Source organism: Anomaloglossus baeobatrachus, chromosome 5 (genome assembly GCF_048569485.1).
Source record: "Anomaloglossus baeobatrachus isolate aAnoBae1 chromosome 5, aAnoBae1.hap1, whole genome shotgun sequence".
NCBI lineage: Eukaryota > Metazoa > Chordata > Amphibia > Anura > Aromobatidae > Anomaloglossus > Anomaloglossus baeobatrachus.
In genome coordinates this window covers 565,004,580-565,030,553 of record NC_134357.1, presented here as the reverse complement: position 1 = coordinate 565,030,553, position 25,974 = coordinate 565,004,580, and the positions used below count along the sequence as shown (strand labels likewise).

Here is a 25,974-nt window from a genome sequence, read left to right as displayed (position 1 = left end):
TGCATCCGCTGCACGACACAGCGTCGTTATTTTGACGCTGCGTCGGGCGGAAGGAACGCTGCATGTAGCGTTTTTTGAGCAACGCAATCCATAGGATTTTGCTGCGCATGCTCTCTCTGCTTCCCTGCACACGTAACCAGGGTAAACATCGGGTTACTAAGCAAAACGCTTTGCCTAGTTACCCGATATTTACCCTGGCTACGGGTGCAAGGAGCCAGCGCTAAGCGGTGTACGCTGGTAACCAAGGTAAATATCGGGTAACCAAGCAAAGTGCTTTGCTTAGTTACCCGATATTTACCCTGGCTATGTGTGCAGGGAGCCCAACACTTTCCCGCTCGGCTTCACCCCCTCCCACACTCCACTCCACATGTACACACGCACGCACACACACACTCACCTGTCCCCAGCCTTGCATTCCTCGCTGCACTGACGTCCTCACCCCGCACTCCGCCCCCCGCCCCCCTCACACATTCTCGGCGGCCGAACGTTCAGCTGATCACCCGGCGACTGGCTGCTGTGAGCGATCAGCTGATCGTTCACAATAGTCTGCTGCCGGTAAAACGAAAGAAGAAAAAAAAAAAAAAAAAGATTCCGTTGTTTTGTATGATCCGTTGTGCTACTACATGCAACACATCCGTTGCATCCGTCACACAACGCAATGCAACGGATGCCGTTCAACGCAAGTGTGAAAGTAGCTTAACTCACTGCGGTCCCTGGCTCTGTTGATGGCTGTGCTACAAGTGTTTCTGTGCTGGGAGACTGAAGTCCCCCTCACCATCCGGACTTTTGTACAGACTCGAACTCCGGTGTCCGGGTTGCTTCTTCTGGGGTGTACCGAACTGGTTCTTTCACCCCTTCTCTGCCTCGCCTTGCCTCCGACCCTCACTCAGGATCCCTCACACTGCTAGGCTTTTCCCCTGGTACTGACAGTGACGGGGTATGCGACAGAGCAGTAATGGACGCCAGGCCGAGGAAAAATCCAAAGGGCTTTATTGGAACCACACAGATAAAGCACCAAACATGAATATAAATCCTTAAAGTCTGCAAGGAGTCCACAACAAAATAACAGATCCGGGGGCGCCTCCCGGTATTCCGACGCCAGGGAAAATATTTTGCAATGGTCCTTATATGCGTTCCTTGAGTCCAACAGGGTGAACAACAAAAGACAATCACACGTGGCCACTGATCTCCAATCTGTAACAGTCCATACACAGGCATTAGAATCCAGCCTCAGCCATAGATCCTAGTACGTCTCCAACCAAGATCCAACTAACTGACTAACATGGGTCTCATTATTCTCCTCTCCTGGGATCAGCACCTTAGGTGGGCAGAAGGGCCCACCTCCCCTGGACATTTGATACATGAAAGGATTCTAGATGTCCTGGCTCTGTTCTGTTTACCAAGTTGTGGATTGGAGATGTCCCATGCTGAGAGAACAATCAATCTCCCACCAGAAGCAGTACATACAGGACAGGGGCGTAACTACCACTGTCGCAGCGGTCACCATTGCGACCGGGCCCGCAGGGTTAGGGGCCCCCCCTGCAGATCAGCAGCCGACCCCTGTCAGTGAGAGAGGAGCTGCGCTGTTCCTGCATTTTCAGTAGAAGCGGCCTGGCAGCGTCAGCTCCGCCCCCTCCAGCCTCTGATTACTGTACACTGTGCTGCTGGAGTCTGCAGGAGATAGATCAGGTGAGGGCAGCAGTGCAGTGTGACCGGCACATGTTTGTGAGGCAGCGCTTACCGTGCCTCTCCGTCCCAGCAGCGTAGGCTGTATATACTCTGCCTCCCTTCCCATCGCTCTGTGCAGTCACTGACAGCGTATGTTCCGTATGTGCGACCATGTGGAGAGGGGTGAGGCTGTACTGCAGAAAGTGCAGCTGACCTTTTTACATTCTATCTTATCTTAATGTAAACCGTTTGTGCTACTGTGGACACTTTGGGACTTGGTGGTGGGGAGGGGGGGATGAGGAGGATGAGGCTGAAGGTGATGGGGGTCGCCAGCACACAGAATCGGTCACAATGTGAGCAGTGGGGAAGTGTTTGCAGCAGTTTGTGAAGGCAGCCAGGTCCTGTATCTAAATCCAGCTAAATGACTATGCACTGTTCAGCTAATACACAGAAGACCTTGTGCCCGCGTTGCTTTTTTTCATGCGTTTTCCTTGCTTTTTTAATCAGTAAAAGCAAGGAAAAATCATCCCACAAAGTCTATGGGAATCCTGACTTGCTGTGCACACGCTGCTGCTTTTTTCCCTGCAGTTTTTGTTGCTGAAAAAAGCAGCACATCAGCTCTTTCTGCATTTTTTTCCTAATTTTTCACCAATTGACTTCAATGAAATCAGTGAAAAACGCAGGAAAAAACACGTGTAAGGCTATGTGCGCACGTAGCGTTCTGTCCCTGCAGAAATTTCTGCAGCGATTTGAACAGCAAACATGCGCTTCAAATCGCTGCAGAAAGAGTCCGTAGTGAAAAAAAAAAAAAGCCGATTCCATGCGCTCTGAGTGCAGCCCCTCCCATAGACAGAGCGGGGGATGCATGCAGAGCGCACGGAATAAGTGACATGTCACTTCTTAGAACGCGCGCTTTGGGCAGCAGCCGAAGCGCTGCGCTCTAATACGCCAAGTGCGCACGTCTCCTGCATAATCTTCATAGATTATGCTGGGGACGCGGGACGCATGCAGTTACGCTGCGGTGCAGATCGCAGCGTAACTGCATGCAAATACGCTACGTGCGCACATAGCCTAACACCCACGTTGATTTTTTTTGTGCCTTAATATGCTTTTTTTTTTCTTTTTTTTTTTACATCAGTGGGGTTCTATGCAGCCATTTCTTCATCTTGTGGTCTTTACCATGGGCCTTTGCTGCAGGGAACTCTGGTGACTTAGGTGCCCTGGTGTGTGAAGCAATCCTGTTGATGACCTAGGGTTACCATGGCAGCGATCGGGTCCCTGTGATTGCATTACAGGGACCCGATCACCAGGAGAGGTAAGCAATTATTCTCCCTGCCTCCTGAATGCAGCAATCACACTGACTGCAGCATTTAGAGGGTTAAACTACCAGGAGCGGCGCAGGCACTGCTCCTGGCAGAGAGAGTCAGGTCCTGGCTGTAAGATCAGGCGCCCACAGGAGTACAGCGCTTGAACCCCCGTGATCGCCATGACTAAAAAACGCTTAAAAACAACAAGGTGAAAAAACGCGCAAACACAATTAAAAAAATGCACGTTTTTTCAGTTGCTCTTTTCCTCCAAACATTCATTTTTATGTGCAGATTTTCTGCACATAAAAAAAAAAAGTGAGCACATAGCTTAAAGTAGATTTGATGCAGTGTGTCCTGGGAGGGTGCTTTATCTTTACAATACATGAGCTGACTTCAGCAACCAATAGTTTGTGGATGGAGTGAGGAGAGCAAGCAGGGGCGTAACGGTCACAGACGTACAGATTGTTACCGGGCCCAAAAATACAGGGAACATGCTAATCCCAGCTCCTACTTCAGCTGGATGTGCATCTGAGGGGCACATCCAGCTGAAATGCATCATAGCACATAGACCCGCCGGGTCCCTGCACTGCGATACACCCTGCCGGCCAAACAGTGACTGGCAGCTGACGTCTATACCGCGACTGGGGGCAGCGCATAACAGTGTTGTCATCCGTCATGGCATGCACTCTGATGTCAGCTGCAGGCCACTCCGCGCTTGCTACACAGGACACTGAGAGATGTGAGAGCAGAGGGAAGATGAGTAGAATTTTTAAAAAATTATTATTTTTTTTTAGTTATGCGTTAGAGACAGTTCCAGACCATATATACCAGGATGGGGGACATATACACCAGGATAGAGGACATACAGTATATACCAGGATGGGAGACATATATACTAGGATGGGCCCAGGATGAGCATCATTTTTACCAGGATGGGCCCAGGATTGGATAAATATATACCAGGATGGGGACATTATATGCCATGTATACCCTCTTTCACTTGTAAAGCGCCATGGAATAAATGGCGCTATAATAATAAATAATAATAATAATAATAATAATGTATACCCGGTTGGGGGACATATATACCAGTATGGGGGACATATGTACCAGGATTGGGGACATTACTGCATAATAAAGGGGTGGGGGGGGCAATTAATATGTCTTTATAGGATTTAGAACGCTACAGGTGCCCATTCATCTGACCAGCGTCCAAAGGGGGGCCCAAATCCAAATTTCACATCGGGGCCTATCACAATCTAGTTACGCCACTGATACAGGACAATAGCTACTGCTGGAGAATTATTACAATATGGTACAGGCTGGGGGGATATAATGGTACAACCAAAGAACAAAGACAGCCAAGCAACCTACATGACCCTATATGACATAGAGTACATGAATTAAGGCCGGGGGTTGGGGAGGGACACATCGTCACACTGACCCAACACAGCACTGTTTTCAGGTTGCTTCCTGTCAGTCCTGCACAACTGCCTCTCTCAGACCCCAGCATTTGAATTTCTAGGAGACTTCAACTGACATCAGCCAGTACGCCTGACGTCAGTTAAGTAGAGCTCCCCCTACAGGCCTGGGGTGAAAGTGTTGTATGTGAATTTCCAATTTGGAAATTCTTTACTGCACCAACTAGATATTACTGTGGCTACATAACCGTAGGGTGCCACATTAACACCTGGGATTATGGTTCCCCCGGTCAGTATGAATTCGTAGATACCAAACATGTAGTTTTATCTAAGTGGTGAAAAAAAATTCAGAAATGTGTCATAAAAAGAAAGAAATGCACCATTTTCACGACCTATGATTTATCGGTACGTGATAGGATTCTGTGCACACGGCTCCGCACATGTTGTACACATCGTATGTCGCGGGCGGAGGAGGGGACGCTGCGCTCTCCCACTGCTCGGGTCCGGCTGCTGCGGCCTCCGCTGCTCGGTGGCTCGAGCGATGGGCCGGATCCCGGGGACTCGAGCGGCGCTCCTCGCCCGTGAGTGAAAAGGGGGTTGAGTTTGGGGATTTATTGTCCGTGACGCCACCCACGGTTGTGGTGATTGTGTGGAGACCACCGCTGCTCTGTATGGGGATCCCGGGAGCGGTGACAGGGAGCAGCTTTGTTGTTATTTCTCCCCTCCGTTGGTAGGGGTTGGTTGTCCCGGGGCCCGGTGATGGGGTAGGGATGGATGGCAGGCCGGGTGCGGGGCCTGGTGAGGTGCAGGGTCTCGGGGGCAGCGCTGTGCCGTACGGCACGGTGGTACTCACTCAGCCTGAGACGATGACACAGTTCTCGGTAGAACACACGGCTGGAAAGACGGTTCCCACGGATGGCTGCTGTTGCTTTTCCCCGGTAGTTAACGGTGACTGTCTCTTTCCCTGCACCTGAGTTCAATGTTGGTAGCGATGGATTCCCACCGGTAACCCGCTCCCCGACTTGGATATGGGCCAGAGGAGCCCCTCTTTGCCCGCAGGCGCTGGCCCTGAGAAACTGGTGCCTTGGCGGTGGCGGTGTCTCTCTCATACGGTTGGACTGTTGCCTTCAATCGGGACTTAGTTGTTTGGAGACCCGGAGGTCCCCTTCACTGACGGATTTGGCAAATTCACGGCGACTCCTAGCCTTGCCGGGATCCGAAAGGCCCCTGCCAATGGTGCTGGCTTCTCTTTGTATACCGGTCCGGTACCGCTGGGCCACCACCCGTCCACGGTCCTTACGGCACCTCCGATAGGCCACTCCTGTAGACGGTCACCGCCGTCTGCTAACCTTGCTGTCTCAGTCCGGGGCACACACCCGGACCAACTTCAGGCTGCTCTTTTACTACTTTTCTCCTCTCACTTGCTCCTCTTCCTTGCTCCTCTACCACTCAACTCTTAAACTCCTCTTCAACTCACTGCCTGGTTTTCCCGCCTCCAGGACTGTGAACTCCTCGGTGGGCGGAGCCAACCGCCTGGCCCACCCCCTGGTGTGGACATCAGCCCCTGGAGGAAGGCAACAAGGATTTCAGGTTTAGCTTAGGTGTACCTAACCGGGGTGTAGGGTGTGGTGATGTCATTACCTGTGACCCCTGGCTTGCCCAGGGCGTCACATTCCCCCTTAGCAAAATGCAGACCGTCCACGGGCTGCCCGTCCAACACCGGTTTTATTTTTCTGAAAAAGATAAAACATAATACAAATAGAATAACATCATCCCACAACGGGAGGCACTTTTCTTAAACGTTGCAGTAACGGTTTTAACGGTTGCGGCTGCCGCTCTCTCCCACCCAAGTAACCTGGCCCTGATGCTGCCCCTAAAAAACAGGCAGCACCCCTTGACCCCAGTCCTGAACCAAGTTACCCGAGCGGGATCTGTCCTTCCCCTCCAGAGGGTAGCCACCGGTTCCGGTGGTGGCTGGGCCCCAGCCTGCTCCACTGCGGGCCCTCCCTCCAACCTGCCTCTCCGGAGGCGGTAACGGTAAGCTGCAACAAAACATTATTTACAAGCCACTAACGTTTGTGGTTGCCCTGCAAGTTCACGGGCTTGTCCATAAGGAGTCCCTTACGCAACTTTTCAAGCGGTCCCCACGGGGACAACGGTGCCGGCAACGGCCGGTTCAATCACGGTTCAATCAGATGAGGCTTCGGTAATCATTTTCATTTTTCAAAAACTTTCAAACTTTTAACACACATACTTTTTCCCCCCTTTTAAAGAACGGTTTCCCTGTACCTAAGTGGGGGTATACCTAGGTTGGGGCGGGTGGACCTCCGGGGTCCGGTATCAGTGGTGACAGGCAGCGGGGGAGAGGGAACAATCAGTCTCTCTTCCCTGTAATCGTGTGGAGCAGGCGGAGGCATAGGGGAGCTGGGCACAGGTTCACCCCTGGGCACTGGCACTGGTTCTGGCTCACGGTTGACCACCTCCATCATTTCTTCATCCACGGGTTGTGGGAAAAGTATCACTGGAAGAATCACCGCGCCGTTCTGTGTAGGCCAATCTGCTGGGAAGTCACCCATCACGGTGTGGATTACCTCTTCTGCCTTCTCTGCGGGTGGAGGAACCGGTTCTTCAGCCGTTGCCCTCGATGCTGGTGGGCACCTTTTCAGATGGTACCGGGAACCCGTGGCCAATGTGCCCCCTTGATCACGACTGATCTGGTAGACCTTCCCATCTTCCCATCCCGTGGGCTGTATGACGTATGGGGTTTGTTCCCATTGATCATCCAGCTTGTGGGTTCTCCTCTTCCGCTTCAGCACCACATCTCCAGGCTGGAAAGGGCCAGCGGACGCCTTCTGGTTAAAGCGCCGCTCCTGTTGTTCCCGACTCCGACTTAAGTTCTTCTCCACATATTCCTGAATCTGTCGGTACTGAACCCTCCGCCGGGTGTCCCATTCAGCCTTCGAGGGGAGTGTTTCTGGGGCTTCCAGTCCCATTTCCAGGTCCACCGGCAGTCGGCCGGGGCGAGCCCTCATCAGATATGCTGGGGTGCACTTCGTTGAGCTGGACGGGATAATGTTGTACATATCGACCAGGTCAGGCAGCTTCTCCGGCCACAGGTTCCGCTCTTCTAGTGGCAACGTCTTGAGGAGGCCAAGGACCAAATGGTTCATCTTCTCACACATACCGTTGGTTTGGGCATGGTAAGGCGTGGTCCGGATCTTCTTGCAGCCGTACAGCTGACAGAACTCATGGAACACCTCCGCTTCAAAGGCTGGGCCTTGGTCAGTAAGCACCTTCTCAGGGTATCCATGTGGTCGACAGAAGTAAGCTTGGAACGCTCTAGCGGAGGTATGGGCGGTTAGGTCTTTGACCGGGACAACCACCATGAACCTTGAGTAATGATCTACTATGGCCAGAGCGTAAGTGTACCCACTTCGGCTGGGGGTGAGCTTTACATGGTCCAAGGCGACCAGCTCCAGCGGCTGATGTGTAATGATCGGGTGTAGGGGCGCCTTCTGGCTAGCTTCGTCCTTCCTCCTCAGCGTGCAAGGACCGCACTCTCGACACCAGGCCTCCACAGACTCCCGCATCCCACTCCAATAGAACCGCTCTCTCAACAGCATCTCCAGCGTCTTCCATCCGAAGTGTCCGGCACCATCATGGTATGCTTGCAGAACGGTGGGTACATTAGCTTGGAGAATCACCAACTGGTGGATTTTCTCATGAGTCTTCGGGTTAATCAGCTCACGGTACAACTTCCCTTGGTGTAAATACAGCCGGGTCCGTTCCTTCCACAAGTGTTGGGCTTCAGCTGGGGCGGCAGGGTCTATTCCAGCAGCGCCTCGCTCCACCAGGGTCTTGACTAGGCGGACAGCGGGCGCCTGGTTTTGAGCTTCCTGCCACTCCTGACTTGGCAGCGGGTCCAGGCTCACCCGTTGTTGGTGGACATGTACCTTCTCAGTTGGCGGCTGGTGAAATGCAGGCAACTCGATCTCTTCAAGGTCGTCATCTTCGCACCCTTCTTCTGACAAATGGGGCATCTGAGAGAGTGCATCAGCATTAATGTTGACACGACCGGCCCTGTATTTGATTGTGAAATCATAGTTGGCTAGCCTGGCCACCCACCGCTGCTCCAACGCGCCCAACTTGGCTGTGTCCAGGTGAGTCAGCGGATTGTTATCCGTGAAAGCGGTGAATTTTGCTGCGGCCAAGTAGTGGCGGAACCGCTCGGTGATAGCCCATACCAGGGCCTGGAGCGTTACTTTCAGTCGGCCGGAGCTTTCGGCTAGCATAAGCAATCACTTTTTCCTTCCCGTCCTGGACCTGGGATAGGACTGCCCCCAAACCCACATTGCTGGCATCAGTGTAGAGGATGTGTTAAGGTGAACTCTTAACCAGAGATCACTAGTTGCCTCCTGCCTGGCCTAATTGGTGTGGATCGAGTGCATGCTTGAAAAATGAGATCAGACACAGTCGGATATTCATCAGCCCATGTTCTGCCTTTATTACAACTGAGCTTGCTCTGATATAACCTTGCAAAGGGGCATGTCCGGATGTGTTCATTGGTCAGTGGGTCGAACAATGTGTTAGTCCATGAGCTGATTGGTGGGCGTCATTGTAGTTGGGTCTATGACATCATTGGATGGATCCATGCTGATGGTGATGAGAGGGACGTCATCTGGTGCATCCATGCTGATGGTTTGGTCTGTGATGTCTTCTAGCTTGACCAGGGGTCTTCCCTTATATGGTATCTTCTTACACCTGGACATTCCTTGCATTCCAGGCAAGGTGTGGAGAAACAGGCAATAGCAGCCATCTTTATATCTGTGTCATGTATATGATCTGAAACCTGAATTACGTAAGGCAAATCGACATATTTCCCACAATCCCTTGTCAAGAAGTTAATTAAGTATTTCATCTTATGGCTCTCCTCAACAGATGAATGGGCAGCTGTAATCAGGGTACGCTAGGACCTCCTCTCCGGTCAAGGCCGCTTTCAGCTGGCGGAAGGACTCCTCATGCCTTTCTTCCCACACCAGTGGGGCTCCGATGGGTCTACTACCTTTGCTCTGTCCCACGAGGAGGTCTTGCATTAGGGCAGCCATCTTCGTGTACCCCTTGATGAAGCGTCGGTAGTACCCCACCAGACCCAGAAGCTGCCTTACTTCTCTCACTGTGGTTGGTCTCGGCCAGACTTGGATGGCAGTAATCTTCTCGGGGTCGGGGGCGACACCTTCTGCACCCACTACATGCCCCAGGTACTGCACTCTGGGTTTCAGCAAGTGACACTTAGAGGGCTTCAACTTCATCCCGTATTTGGCAAGGGACGCGAACACCTCGGCCAGGTGCTCCAGATGGGCTTCATACGTCTGAGAGTACACAATCACATCATCCAGGTATAACAGGACGGTCTCGAAGTTTAGATGCCCCAGACAGCACTCCATCAGCCGTTGGAAGGTTCCAGGGGCGTTGCACAGCCCAAACGGCATACTATTGAATTCACAGAGCCCCATTGGGGTGGTGAAGGCAGTTTTCTCCCGGTCCTCCGGTGCCACCGCCACTTGCCAGTACCCGCTGGTGAGGTCAAGGGTAGAGAAGTAATTCGCAGTTCTCAGTGCGGCCAAAGACTCCTCAATACGGGGCAGTGGGTAAGCATCTTTATGCGTTATCTGGTTAATCTTCCGGTAATCCAAATACATCCGCATGGTGCCATCCTTCTTCTTGACCAGAACCAGCGGGGCGGCCCAGGGACTACAGCTGTCCCTAATAATCCTTGCCTCTTTCATGTTCCTCAACATGTCTTTGGCACATTGGTAATGCGCAGGGGGAATAGGCCTGTACCTCTCTTTGATAGGGGGGTGCTCACCGGTGGGGATGTGGTGTTGGACCCCTTTGATCTGCCCAAAGTCTAGTGGATGTTTGCTAAAAACTTGCTCATACTCCCGTACCACCCTGTATACCCCTTCTTTGTGATGTGTAGGGGTATCGTCAGTGCCCACGTGTAGCTGTTGGTGCCACTCGTCTAACTCCCCTTGGGGCGGTTGAGTGCTGGTAGCAGGTGGGAAACCTGGAGGAGCTGCCCCGTGGATGGTGTGGGGATCCAGGGTGAGCAACTTGGCAAGGGTAGCATACCGGGGAAGCCTGACTTCTTCCTCCCCACAGTTCAGCACCCTCACGGGCACTCTCCCCTTCTTTACATCTACCACCCCTCGGGCGGCCATTACTGTGGGCCAGTGCTCGGAGGGCATGGGCTCTATCATGGCAGGGTAGTCACGCCCCTGAGGCCCTACTGCTGCCCTACACCAAATCATCATCTCACTCCTAGGGGGCACAATCAACGGAGCAGCATCCATCACTCTCACCCCACCAATCTCTCCTCCTGTTGAGTTTACATGCTGGCGGTACATCAAGGCTCGGATCTCACGCTGCACAGCTCTCTGTCGGCTCCCCGCCGCCGTGGCGGCCAGCTGCTGCAGTAGGGCCAAAACCACTCATACAGTGCTCCATCACATTGGTTCCCAGCACTATCTTCGGGTTATGATCACTGGGTTCATTCATGATCACAATCATACCCTGGTGTTGCAGTTCAGCTCGCCCCACCATCATGGCCACTTGTTTATACCCCACTTGGGTCAGTGGGAGTCCATCAGCAGCAATCAGTGTTATACTAGTATCTGGGGGAGCCAGCTCGCCTGTCCCCCAATACCGTTGGTACAATGTGTATGGTATGGTGGTTACCTGTGATCCAGTGTCCAAGAGAGCCATCACCGGTATGCCGTCCACAGCCACGGGGATGATGGGCCGGGCCCCGATATACCGGTCCCGCCAGTCTGGGGGGCCATGGGGTTCTACTCCTGAGGATTGGCCCGTGGCCCCAGGAGTTGCTCGTTTAACGGGCACTGTCGGAAGTAATGGCCAGGCTTGCTGCACCTGTAGTAGGTTGGAGGTCTGTTCCGCGAGCTGTTAGCATTTCTCCGCTGCATCCAGGGAACATCCTCAGGGCTGTCGGCGAGCTGTATCTTGGTTGGAGGCTGGGATCTGGTCAGAGGTTGGAGTGCGGCGAGAATCTTGGCGAGGTCTCCATCCATGCGGCGGACCTGGGCAGCCAGTTCTTCCATCGTGCTGCTTGGAGCTGTAGGTACTGGAGAGGCTGGTAGGGCAGGGGCCACCACGACGGGGGCCGTCTCAACTGGCCACGGGTCTGGCTCCGAGACTTCCGAAGCTGGGGGTTGAAGAGCTTTAATGGCCCGTTCCTTTAACACAGCAAAGTCCACATCAGGGTGTTCCAGGGCCCACAGCCGGAGTTGTTTGCGATCCTCAGAGGACCTCATCCCCTGCACAAATTGCTCTACTAACATTTTGTTGCTGTCCGCCTCATTGATGGTGTCCACCCGCTTCAGTGTGCGGAGGGCGGTTTGCAGACGTAAAGCGTAGTCCCGAATGCTATCCACAGACCATTGCCGGCATTGGTAAAATTGCATCCTCAGCTCAGCTTCAGTACGGGTCTCAAAGGCAGTCTGTAGTTTCTAAAAGATGGTGGCTACAGAGAACCGGTCCCCCTCGGCCCAGGTCTCCGCCTACTGCTCAGCCGCGCCGGTTAGCTGGCCCAGCACTACCGCTGCACGTTGCTTATCAGTCAGGGGGTACAATTCCAGGAGCGGGTTAAGCTTTTTCCGGAAGACCTGTAACGCATCAGGTTTCCCTGCGGTAGCCAGGTAGCTCCGGGCACATAGGGCAAGGAGAACGGCATCACCTGAGCGAGGTCTGGGACCGCGGCACCTCCCGCCAGCGCGGCCGGGACCTGGGCAGGCCCATTCCCATCCACGGGTGCCACTGCGGCTGCGACCACTGCTCCTCCAGCGGCTCCGTCGGGCGCAGACATCTTGTTTCCGTCCCCCTTAGCCTCTTTCCGGCCCCTCCTCTATCGGGGCGGGGTTTTGGCCTTCGCGCCTCCACTACTCGAGAAGACGCTCGAGCGGGAACTTTTCGCACCAAAGATGGCGGCTTCTGAAATTTTTCGGCCGGACACCTCCGGCGGTAACAAGGCGCACCTCTACCAGACGGCAGAGCGGTAAGATCCTGTTCGTGACGCCAAGTTGTCGCGGGCGGAGGAGAGGACGCTGCGCTCTCCCACTGCTCGGGTCCGGCTGCCGCTGCTGCTGCGGACTCCGCTGCTCGGTGGCTCGAGCGATGGGCCGGATCCCAGGGACTCGAGCGGCGCTCCTCGCCCGTGAGTGAAAAGGGGATTGATTTTGGGGATTTATTGTCCGTGACGCCACCCACGGTTGTGGTGATTGTGTGGACACCACCGCTGCTCTGTATGGGGATCCCGGGAGCGGTGACAGGGAGCAGCTTTGTTGTTATTTCTCCCCTCCGTGGGTAGGGGGTTGGTTGTCCCGGGGCCCGGTGATGGGGTAGGGATGGATGGCAGGCCGGGTGCGGGGCCTGGTGAGGTGCAGGGTCGCGGGGGCAGCGCTGTGCCGTACGGCACGGTGGTACTCACTCAGCCTGAGACGATGACACAGTTCTCGGTAGAACACACGGCTGGAAAGACGGTTCCCACGGATGGCTGCTGTTGCTTTTCCCCGGTAGTTAACGGTGACTGTCTCTTTCCCTGCACCTGAGTTCAATGTTGGTAGCGATGGATTCCCACCGGTAACCCGCTCCCCGACTTGGATATGGGCCAGAGGAGCCCCTCTTTGCCCGCAGGCGCTGGCCCTGAGAAACTGGTGCCTTGGCGGTGGCGGTGTCTCTCTCATACGGTTGGACTGTTGCCTTCAATCGGGACTTAGTTGTTTGGAGACCCGGAGGTCCCCTTCACTGACGGATTTGGCAAATTCACGGCGACTCCTAGCCTTGCCGGGATCCGAAAGGCCCCTGCCAATGGTGCTGGCTTCTCTTTGTATACCGGTCCGGTACCGCCGGGCCACCACCCGTCCACGGTCCTTACGGCACCTCCGATAGGCCACTCCTGTAGACGGTCACCGCCGTCTGCTAACCTTGCTGTCTCAGTCCGGGGCACACACCCGGACCAACTTCAGGCTGCTCTTTTACTACCTTTCTCCTCTCACTTGCTCCTCTTCCTTGCTCCTCTACCACTCAACTCTTAAACTCCTCTTCAACTCACTGCCTGGTTTTCCCGCCTCCAGGACTGTGAACTCCTCGGTGGGCGGAGCCAACCGCCTGGCCCACCCCCTGGTGTGGACATCAGCCCCTGGAGGAAGGCAACAAGGATTTCAGGTTAAGCTTAGGTGTACCTAACCGGGGTGTAGGGTGTGGTGATGTCATTACCTGTGACCCCTGGCTTGCCCAGGGCGTCACACGTACACACATGACTCCGTATCACACACACACGGGTCTGCTCTGTACACATCGTACACACACGGCTCTGCTCCATACACCTTGTACACACACGGCTCTGCTCCGTACACCTCGTACACACACTGCTCTGCTCCGTACACCTCGTACACACACGGCTCTGCTCCGTACACCTCGTACACACGGCTCCGCTCCGTACACACAACGCTCTGCTCCGTACACCTCGTACACACAAGGCTCTGCTTCATACACCTCGTACACACACGGCTCCGCTCCATACAGCTCGTACACACACAGCTCCACTCCGTACACCTCGTACACACACGGCTTCGCTCCGTACACCTCCTACAGACACACGGCTCTGCTACATCCACACTGTAAACCCCTCCTGACCCCACACATAAACTTTCCCTCATCCAGCACCATGACAACCAGCACAGCAGAGTCCTGCATACACTGAGGAGCTGATCATGTGACCCCTGACTCCTCCCTTCCATGTGACATCATCATAGGGCCTGTACGCACAGAGCAGCCATATATCTAGTGTGCGGCTCTGCAGGTGGAGGTGTGTGGAGATTCCCCATTACTGGGCTCAGGCTCCATACACATTAGATGCTGGGGGAGAACAATCGCTCTATAGAAGAGAATTCTCCTGATTGCCCCGTGAAGGATGGATATGGACAGGGACAAGATGGCGCAGAGGATATTACACCTCACCCTAGAGATCCTCTTCCGGCTTACTGGAGAGGTGAGAGATTCTGATGACGTCACATTACATCATTCTTATCTATGGGAATAACAGATGGACAGAACTGGAGAGGTGAGGACTCTGGAAATGTCTGGAGTGAGATTTCTTACTGTGTCTCTCCATAACCAGGATTACACAGTAGTGAAGAAGACCTCTAGTGAGCGCTGTCAGGCCCCTGTGTCTGAGGGATGGGGAAGACCCCTGAGCCCAATCACGGGGCCTCCACCTCACCCCCCGATACATGAGGACATCAATGACCAGAAGATCCTAGAACTCACCTACAAGATGATTGAGCTGCTGACTGGAGAGGTGACACTGCTGGGAATGCTGGGACATTATACAGTAACGCTATGAAGGGATCGGGGGTGACGGTATCATTGTATGTGTCAGGTTCCTATAAGGTGTCAGGACGTCACCGTCTATTTCTCCATGGAGGAGTGGGAGTATTTAGAAGGACACAAAGATCTGTACAAGGACGTCATGATGGAGGTTCCCCAGCCCCTCACATCACCAGGTAATAGACAGGACTAAATACACACGGCCTATAATTATCTGTATGTAAGGAATGAATTCAGTCCCTGTATGTGTCTCCTCCAGGTCTATCCAGTAAGAGGACAACACCAGAGAGATGTCCCCGTCCTCTTCTCCCACAGGACTGTAAACAAGAAGATCAAGATGTTCCTCAGGATCATCAGGTAGATGGAGAGAAGGTGCCATGAAATCTCCCTATGATGTGTAGACGGCTGTGAAGGTCTTGTGCTCAGTCTTGTTTTAGGGTACTTTCACACTTGCGTTGTTTTCCTTCTGTTACAATCCACCCTGTTGGAAAACAGCGGAATCCGTTAATGGATTCCGCTGTTTCCCATAGACTTGTATGGATGACGGATTGTGCCAAAAGGACCTGCGTTGCTTCCGCTGGGCGGCACTCCGTTGCTTCCGCCCAGCGGGAGGAACGCAGCATGTAATTTTTTTTGAGCAGCGGAATCCTCAGGATTTCACTGCGCATGCTCTCTCTGGCTCTTTGCACGTGTAACTAAGGTAAATATCGGGTAACCAAGCAAAGTGCTTTGCCTAGTTATACCCGATATTTACCCTGGCTACGTGTGCAGGGAGCCCGACACTTCCCCGCTTGGCTCCGCCCCCTCCCGCACTCCACTCAGCATGTATATACACACACACTCACCTGTCCTCAGCGCCATGGCCCCGCTCAGCTCCACCCACCCCGCACTCCGCCCCCGCACACATTCTCAGCGGCCGAGCGATCAGCTGATCACCCGGCAACTGGGAGCGATCAGCTGATCCACTGGCTGCTGTGAGCGATCAGCTGATCATTCACAATAGTCTGCCGCCGGTAAGCTGTACAAAAAAAAATATCAAAACGGATTCCGTTGTTTTGCAGCATCCGTTGCATCCGTTGTGCCGCTATATGCAACACATCCGTTGCATCCGTCACACAACGCATTGCAATGGATACCGTTCAACGCAAGTGTGAAACTAGCCTTATCCACCAGTATTACCCAGTTTCCCTGAAAGTAAGACACTGTCTTATATTTTTTTTTGCCCTGAAAAAAAAGCACTAGGTCTTATTTTCAGGGGGTGCCTTATTCTCGAGGAGACATGGTTGTGGGTAAGTTTACCCCCACAAAAAACAGCCCCCCCCCCCTCTTCCCAGGATCATCATACTTACCAGCCTTGGGCGTCTGTGTGACTCCCAGATCTCCCTGTGATCTCCCAGAAGGTATACTGCATGCCTCCCCTGCGTCTGGTGAACACACATACTTCGGATCACACACACACACAAACACACATCAGATAGCATACCCTCATGTAGACACACACACAATCAGATTCCATATCATTCCTCCCTGTGATTTCAGTGCAGCACGCTGTCCTCCCCTGCATCTGACTGACACACATACATCAGAACACACAGTCACACATCAGATAGCATACACACACACACATCAGATTTCACATCATTGCTCCCTGTGGTCTCCAGTGGGCGCCTCAGGAAGCTGTGCTGCATGCTGTCCTCCTCTGCCTCTTGCCGACACTCACACATCAGACAGCATACACTCACACATCAGACAACATACACTCACAGATCTTATCGCATACACTCACACACACTCACGATATCGAACATACCTGTACAATCGCGCGCACACACTCACAACATCCAGAGATACAACGTGCTTCCGGCCATTTGATGTAGGTCCTGGAAGCTCAGTGCACAGCGTCGCAGGTCCTTACATGCGGCTAGAAGCAAGCGGGGTGTGTGTGTGTGTGTGTGTGTGTGTGTGTCTTCCGCCACAGGTCGTTGATGCGCTCACCTGCTCCCGGTCGGCGTCTGGTGAGTATGACTGCGGGGGTCTTCTCTCTTCTTTCTTCTTTTTTCTAGGGGTGTCCGCTGTTTATAATGAAGTGTCCTGCAGGATTCTTTAACTTTTTTACTGCTGTAAGGACACTTCATTATTGACCGCGGCTAGGTCTTATTTTCAAGGGATGTCTTATATTTAAGCATCTTTGAAAACTCCTGTAAGGTCTTGTTTTCGGGGGAGGTCTTATTTTCGAGGAAACATGGTATAAGTTTTATACTTGTGTAATGAGAAGGGTGGAGATGGCAGGATTAGAGCCGATCATAGATGTGACTTCTCCATCTGTCTGTGACTTTTACAATATTTGTTTCAGGGTGAAGATCTGCACCACATTAATACTACAGAGACATATGTGAGGGGTGATGAGCGGAGTAAAGAGGAGATTCCTACAGATAACCGCCCAGGTGAGTAGTGACCACTAAATGCAGAGAAGTCACAGGTTCTTCTCATTCAGCAGCTGCTACAATGTGGAACTAAGAAGAAGGAACAAAACTTATTATCCTAAAAATAAGGTATAAGAAGTTTCCCATAAATCCTAGACACGGGGAATGTGCAGTTTATAGACTTATGCTTTTTGAGTTTTCTTTTTGGCATCTAAAAAAAAATCCAGTCAGAACTAATAATTTCAGAACTTTTTCCACCTTCAATGTTGCCCATAATCTGTAAAAATTAAAAGGGGTTATCCTGGTTATTTTACTTATTTTTTGTTATTTCACTATTGGGCTACATTGGGGCAGGTAAGTAGATAGCAGGGCAGGTAAGTAGTTACTATCAGACCCTCTCCCCCAGCTCAGAGCGGTCATGTGACCACTCCTGCCGTGATTTTTCTGCTTCCTGTGATGTCAGGACAGGGCTTATGCTCGCCTTGTAGACGGGCATCACAGGAGACGTCGTATAGCCGCCCTCCTAGGCAGGTACAGTGCGATGAGCCTTCGCCCTTCTATCCTTACCCGCCCCCTCCCCACATTCCGTACTCTCCCCACTGCCTGTGCGCTGCTATATGTGGCCTGAATGTTGGGGGGCACAGATAGAAGGTTGCCCTCTCTGTCTAGGACACCGTCAGCGCTGTTTGCCCGACGGTGTCCTCAGCTTATTATGTTGTATGGTGCCCAGGCAACTGTAACAACCCCCTCCCCCTCTCTCCATGCGCTGTCTCTCTCCTCACTGTGTGATGAATGCAGCCTCATGTGCTCCTGAATACATTCAGGAGCAGAGAGCAAGGATGTCACCTGACACCAGGTCAGCAGCACTGAACTCTGCATCACTGGGCTGTAAGGATGCTGGAGTCATCACAGCACGGAGGATAAGCGACACCATGGGTGAGAGACAGAGCGGGGGGGGGGGGGGCAGAGAAGAGAGTGTGCAAGTGAGAGAGTGGGGGGCAGAGACGAGAGTGCACGAGTGAAAGAGAGCGGGGAGGCATAGAAGAGAGTGCACGAGTGAGGGAGAGCGGGGAGGCATAGAAGAGAGTGTGAAATGATGGCCCAGGGGCGCCTCCGACCTTGTAGTCGTGGCCCGGGAGGACTGACTTACCCCTGGTTCCACCATTACAGGAAAATTAGCCTCTGCTCTTGTGTGGCAGTGTGTGTCGGTGTCTTCGCCGGATGGTGCACAAACAGTCTTCAGACAAAAGCTGATGCTAATAAAAGATGACATTTATTTTTCACAAGAAAAGCAATCCGGTCAGCAGAATTCGGCACTTTCTGTGGAGCTGGGGAAAACCTGCCCAAACGCGCCCTCTGGTGGGGATATGCCCTGGGTACTCCACTTCTCCGGGCTCCCACTTCTAAGTCAAGCACACACTGGACCCACACCAGCGGAATCAGACTTTGAGGTTGCGTCCTCCTCCGTAACTCCGGCGTCCCCTGATGTTCCGCTCAGACACACTGCCACCGAAGAACACACACTGCTGTCCCGGATCCGACTACTCTCTACACACACAGACCTTCCCTAGGCATCCAGCCGACTCCTCCTTCCCCGGTGGCAACAGCCGTCCCACCCGGCCACTAGGGGGTGCCCTAACACAGCATACAATAATAAAAATCAACATTTTTAATATCTACAATTCCGGGTTAACTATGCTGGTACTGGTAGGGGGTAGGCCCACCCACTACAAGTGCACAAGTGAGACAGAGCAGGGAGCAGAGAAGAGAGTGCACGGGTGTGAGACAGAGCGGGGGGCAGGGAAGAAAGTGCATGAGGGGGGATTATATATAGATTATATAACTCTAGGTGTGGGTGGGTGGGTGTGAGCATATGTGTAAGTGTGTATGTATCTCCTATAGACTCATATTAGGGGCTATATGTAATTTCATTACATAGTATTCATTTATCAGGTTCTAGGGCAGAATACTGACAGGGAATGTGTGTGTGCAGGGGGCGGGGCGGGGCAGGGCTGAACAGTGTCCCCCACTCTCACTGGTGCCAACTGTGACTGTGAAGTTTGACTGCCAAACATGTCATGATTGGTTGAGCTGCATGTAAATAAAGAGGCTGCAGTGAAAAATCAAGAGGAACAAAAGCTAGAAAACAACAAAAAAAAATAATAATTTAGGTGTTTTATGACAATATAGCACAGATTAGCTGAAAACATTTTTTGGAGTTTATGTCGGACAACTCCTTTAATTGAGAATCCAACTAAATCTGTTTGAGTGGAAAAATAAAAACAGAGAGCTAAAATAATGTGGTTGCATAAATCTGCACAATGTTAAACTGATACTTTTGTTTAAATAACCTTTGAATTTTATGAGATAATTTCAGTTTATGGGTCGGAGTCTCATTATGCCGACCAACATTGCAGTGAGTTGCAGGTTGTATTGTTGTTAAGGATAAAGCAGCTCTAGAAATCATCTTTTGTAGCGAGTCTGATTTGCATTATGGGTGCGCTCACACGAGCGTATAAATCGGACGAGTGCAATGCAAGAAAATCTTGCATTACACTCGGCCCCATGTTAGACAATGCTACAGCTGAGATCTGCAAGTTTTCCCTCAACCCTAAACGGACTGAGGAAAAAATGGTAGCATGCTGCGATTGTCTGCAAGTCTTGTATAACTCTCACCTATACATGGTCTATGGGTGCGAGAAAAACATTGGACTGTATTCAGATGTTATCCAAGTGCAGTGCGATATACGCACAGGCTGACAATGGAGGAAATGGGAGGGATTAACCCCTCCCTCTCCTCTGCAGCACCTGCCCTCAGCTTCATAGCTGTGACCCGATCGCAAGATCCGGTCACAGTTGCATAACACTCGACTCAGGCTCGCAGCAGAGACTGAGCCGAGGGTCATTAGCATATCGCATCCATTGCTCTCACATTGGATGCCATACGCTCATGTGACTCCAGACTAATTATGACTTCGGGGAGTTATTTACTTGTTATATTCCTGTGTTCTGTAATCCACATTAGTAATATGTGCTCCATTATTGGCAATACCGTCAAGTATGCGTCTTGTCTCGTGTGCAATTTTTGAGCAGCTGTGTGAAGTGCAGACTGCTGCTCTTAAAGGGCAATGTGTCACCAGATTTTGAGACAATAAGCTGCGGCCACCAGCACTGAGCTCTTATGGATAGGTGTCGCTGCGCTCTTCGGTCCGGCACTTCCCCTCTGTGGCGATCGCCATCCTATGTAGTCTCTTCACATTCAAGGAGTCTATCCACATCTAGGACCGTGCCTGCTTCATCTTGATTTATCATAAGCCCCTCGAGGAACAAGCAAACTTGGGACAAAGAAATCCACAAGAGGAAGGAAAAAGGCAAGAAAAGAGAGAAGAGAAATGAAAAGGGGAAAAAGAGGGGGGAGACCAAAGGGAAAAAGAGAAGACGGAAGAAAGTACAATATCCTACCAATGGGGAGGAAGAGAAGTAAAAAAAGTACACAAAAGGAAGAAACACCTCAGAGACCTAAGGGCCAGCCCTAGATCTGCAGGAAGGAAAAATACAGGGACAATTACGGATTCACGGAGGAGCGCAAACCCGAACCCACCAAAATATAAACCAGACCTCTCCCTGCACGAATTGTAAAGTATACAAAATTCTTCTCATCGCCCACACATGTAATAAAGACATTTCCCTGAAATAGAGAAAACATAAAACTCTAACAGTTAAAACATGCGCAAGCAAATTAGGAGTTGCAATATCCCAGAACCAGGAGCTCCAAGCACTGCCGCTAGAGCAAGTCCTAGCACAGCGTCCCACCAAACTTTTGGGGACAAGTGTCAAATCAAGTGTGGGGGCAGCTCACACAGAAACCTAAGCCTCACATTAGGTTTCACACCTCTTCGCCTGTCGGGATGTGATGTTTTCCCCTCTCCTCTCTCCGCGTAGTAGGGCCCGGGGTATCCCAGATGAGCCAGTCCAGGAGTGAAATTTCAGAGGTTCCCAGGAAAGAAAACAGGCACAAGAGGTCTGAGCACTTCTTCAGTAGATACACGGTGTCTCCTTTACATACTATAAGGTGAAAAGGGTGTCCCCATCGATAAGATACATTTTCCTCCTTAATTCGGAGCAGGAGTGGATGTAGCTGCCATCTCGTAAAGAGTGTAACTGGAAACATCTGAGAACAATGTCATTGTGGCGCCATTCATCTTAACTGGACCATGTGATCAGACCCCCTGGAGAATCCGCTCTTTATCCCCATAATAGTGACGAGAACACAGGTCATCTCTTGTGAAGGAGGGCAACAGGGCATTAGGTTTGACCACCCTGTGAATCCTGTCAGATAGTAAAGTAAAAAAGGGGAGAAGAGGGCGCTCCTGTGTTCAAAAATTAATAATTTAATCCTCTTTGAGCAGCGTGACCCAGCACCGTGATTTTTTTTTCTTTTTGAACTCTAAATCAGATAGGAAAGTGGCATCCAGTGGTCTGTCCGTGACCGTATTAAAAATGGCCAGGACATTGGAGCGGAGGAGGTCTTGAGGCCATTCCTCAGGAATACCCTTCAATCTACTATGGTTTCTCCTGCTTCTGTTCTCTTGGTCATACGAAGGTTAGAGGACTTGCAGTCTGTTTCCAGCAGTTTCATCCTGCCCTCTAAGGACTCCTGAGCTTGCTCTTTAGCAATAAGACTGTCCTCCAAGACTCCAATGTCCTCTTTTATTGATGACCGTACTGAGAATTGCAATTGCTCAATCCTAGCCACCAACTCCTCTTGGTCCCTTTTTGCTAGGGAGAGCAAGGATAAGCTCCCTGAGAGCCTGGAAGTCCTTTATATCAGGAGAATGTAGTGAGGGGGTCACAGACACTACAGGAACACTCTAGGGAGCTATGGACCTCAGTGGATAGAAAAATCACCGGTATTCCCATTTCTGGTGTGTCTCCTAAGGTTGATTTCACCAGTGCCCCCCAGGAACAGCCCGGATTGTGTAGCGCTATCCGGCCCACAACTGCATCCACCTGACATTCCCAAGTCTCCCACCAAACCTGCTTGCCTTGCTGCCGTGAGAGTCGCTACCATTTCCTGCGGTCTCACAGTCTCTGCCGCTACAAACGGCTGCTGGACAGTATCCAGGGACTTTCCCTCCGGTGTGCGCACTGCTATAGCCAGTGCCATTTTTTGCTTCTTGGTTCATGAGGAGGGCTCTGGGCCAGGGGGAGAGGAAGCACGTCAGACCGCTCAGAGGTCTCTTACTCGCCGCCCGCCGCAGATGCCGGGTAAGGTGCTAAGGTGGGCTTCTTCTTAGGGGACATTTCTGAGCTGTCTGGTCGGCATGGGAGAGATAATAGAACAGCAGGTGTGGGAGATCCAAAGCTAAGCAACCTTACTCCATCCTGTCCAGGACACAACCTTCATCAATTTGGGACAGGAACGTAGAACGAGATGAGGTTTGGGGTGCTCCCGCAGAAGCAGGCACAGTTTGCCCTGTCACACGTTTACCAACATCAGCACCACATCTCCCTTTAACCCCTTTACGACCGCCGATACGCCTTTTAACGGCGGTAAATAAGGGTACTTTTTCCGATCCGCCGCTTTTTAACGGCGGTCGGAAAAAAGGGTCTAGCGCCCCCCAGAGTCAGAAAATTTCCGGGGTCTCAGCTGCCGGGGGTAGCTGAGACCCTGGAGATCATGATTCGGGCCGGTTTTTCCGGTCCCCAGTCACGTGATGACCGGTATACACCGTATACCGATCATCAAGTTATAGTAAATGACCGCGCCGGTAAAAAATGATTTATCTCCCATCTGGCATGATCAAACATGCCAGATGGGAGATAAATCTTTTTCCCGGTTCCCTCCGGTCCCCCGGTGTCCCCAAAGTGCCCCCCCCCCGACCCCCAACCCCCTCCCGAAAATCCAAGATGGCCACGCGCACCGGCGATCACAGCAGCGCGCCGGCCGCATTTCCACTGTTCCTATGGTTTCTGTCGTATGTGCCATAACACATACGACAGAAACCTGCTCCCTAGGCCCTGCCGGGTCCCCCCTACCCCCCCCCCCCTGGTGTCCCCCGGTGTCATACATACCTGTCGCAGCTCTGATCCCCCGCGGCCCCCTCCTCCGGCTCCTTCTCAGCAGACTCCGGTCACATGAGCAGAGCGCAGCTGTCAGCTTCCTGTGTTCAGGACGCTGGCTGCTGCTCGCACTCTGCAGCTGTGACCCAGGGAGGGTGGGTGCAGATTCTTTGCACCCACTCTCCTCAAATGGAGGGTCTGCCCTCCTAGAAAATGGGGGATACGTTCCCTGAACGTGTCCCCCATATTCTAGAAGGTCCAGAGTCGACGTGGGACGTCCAAATGGATTATTGTGGATTTTTTTTTTTCTTTTCAATAAATTGGTCAATCAGGGAATGTTTTGGGGAGTGTTTTTTCAAATAAATTTTTTTTTGTTGTCAATTTTTTTTTTATTACTGTCAATTAGTTATGTCGGGTATCTGATAGACGCCGTGACATAACTAATTGCTGGGCTTGATGCCAGGTGACATTACACACCTGGTATCAACCCCATTCATTACCCCGTTAGCCAACGCACCAGGGCGCGGGATGAGCTGGGGCGAGGCGCCAGAATTGGCGCATCTAATGGATGCGCCACTTCTGCGGCGGCTGCGGCCTGCTATTTTTAGGCTGGGAAGAGTCCAATAACCGTGGCTCTTCCCATCCTGAGAATACCAGACCCCAGCTGTCAGCTTCACCTTGGCTGGTGATCTAATTTGGGGGGACCCCACGTTTGTTTTTTTTTTTTTTTAATTATTTATTTATAAATAATTTAAAAAAAAAAAACAGCTTGGGGAGCCCTCCAAATTGATCACCAGACAAGATGAAGCTGTCAGCTGTGGTTTGCAGGCTACAGCTGTCTGCTTTACCCTAGCTGGCTATCAAAAATAGGGGGGACCCCACATCATTTATTTTAATTCTTTTTTTTTTTTTGGGCTAAATACAAGGCTAGGCATCCTTTAGTGTCACATGAAAGGCACTAAAGGGCGCCAGCTTAGAATATGCAGGGGGGTGGGACATTATATATGTTTGACATCTATCCATTCATCCATTGTAGCATTTTACGCTGTGTGCCCACAATCAGGGTTTGCAACGTTTTGGGCGCAGAGTGTTTTCCCTGCGTCCATAACGCTGTGTTGTGCAGTAGAAGCACAGTGGCAGGATTTTTAGAAATCCCGTGCCCACTGTGTTTCTTTTCTCCGCAGCATAAATCGACCTGTGGCGCAGCTTCCCGAGCCTCAGGATGTCAATTTATGCTGCGGAGATGAGTGTTCTTTGCAGGTAGAATAGAACTAAAGTCCACAGCAGCCTGAACCCAAATCGTGGGCATGGGCAGCTGCGTTCTCCCGTGGACAACACTCACATTTCTGCAGGAGGCTGACACTGGGTACTAGACGCCGTGTCGCTGGATCATGGCCACATAGCCTAAAGGCTACTTTACACGCTGCGATATCGGTCCCGATATCGCTAGCGTGGGTACCCGCCCCCATCTGTTGTGCGACACGGGCAATCGCTGCCCGTGCCGCACAACATCGCGCAGATGCGTCACACATACTTACCTGCCCGGCGACGTCGCTGTGACCGGCAAACCGCCTCCTTTCTAAGGGGGCGGTCCGTGTGGCGTCACAGTGACGTCACTGAACGGCCGCCCAATAGAAGCGGAGGGGCGGAGATGAGTGGCCGGAACATCCCGCCCACCTCCTTCCTTCCTCATAGCGGCCGGGAGGCAGGTAAGGAGAGGTTCCTCGTTCCTGCGGCGTCACACATAGCGATGTGTGCTGCCGCAGGAGCGACGAACTACATCGTTACTGCTGCAGTAACGATAATCGAGAATGGACCCCCATGTCACCGATGAGCGATTTTGCACGTTTTTGCAACGATGCAAAATCGCTCATCGGTGTCACACGCAGCAACATTGCTAATGCGGCCGGATGTGCGTCACCAATTCCGTGACCCTAACGACTCCGCATTAGCGATGTCGCAGCGTGTAAAGCCCCCTTAACAGTGAGAAATTTTTTGCTACAGCAACAGTTTTGTGAAGTACCTGTGGATTCAAAATGTTTACTATACTCCTGAATAAAATCCTTGAGGGGTCCAGTTTCCAAAATGAGGTCACTTGTGGGGGGTTTCTGATGTATAGGTGCCCAAGGGGCCCTGCTAATGTGACATGGTGCGCGCAATTTACTTCAACTTTTCCAAAATTCAAATGGTGCTCCTTCCATTCCAAGCCCTCCCATTTATCCAAACAAAGGTTTTTGGCCACATGTGTGGTATCCCTGCGCTCACAAGAAATTAGATAACAACCTGTGGGGTACACATTTTGTTGTTGCCTCTTGAAAAAGTGAAAAATGTGTCGCTAAATCAACATTTTTGTGAAAAAAATGAAAATTTCAATATGGCAACCTAAGCTTATCAAATTCTGTGAAGTATTCGTGGATTCAAAATGCTCAATATACACCTAGATTAAAGCCTTGAGGGGTCTTATTTCCAGAATGGGGTCACTTGTGGGGGACCTCCACTGCTTAGGCACCTCAGGGGTTCTCCTAATGCAACATGGCGTCCGCTATTGATTCCAGCCAATTTTGCAGTCAAATTGCACTCCTTCTCTTCTGAGCCCTGTAGTGTGCCCAAACAGTTGATTTCCACCACATACAAGATATCAACAAACTCAGGAGAAATTGCGCAATAAATTTCATGGTGATTTTTTTT

General features: G+C 51.8%; 1 protein-coding gene across 1 annotated transcript in view; it reads left to right on the top strand.

The window, feature by feature from the left end:
• LOC142313031 (uncharacterized) overlaps positions 1 to 25,974 on the top strand; it is an 85,232-nt gene that overhangs the window by 48,515 nt on the left and 10,743 nt on the right. Inside the window, exons 7-8 of the mRNA XM_075352017.1 lie at positions 15,062 to 15,157; positions 17,154 to 17,244. Of these exons, the coding sequence (XP_075208132.1) occupies positions 15,062 to 15,157; positions 17,154 to 17,244 (187 nt within the window). The remainder of the gene's footprint in view (positions 1 to 15,061; positions 15,158 to 17,153; positions 17,245 to 25,974) is intronic.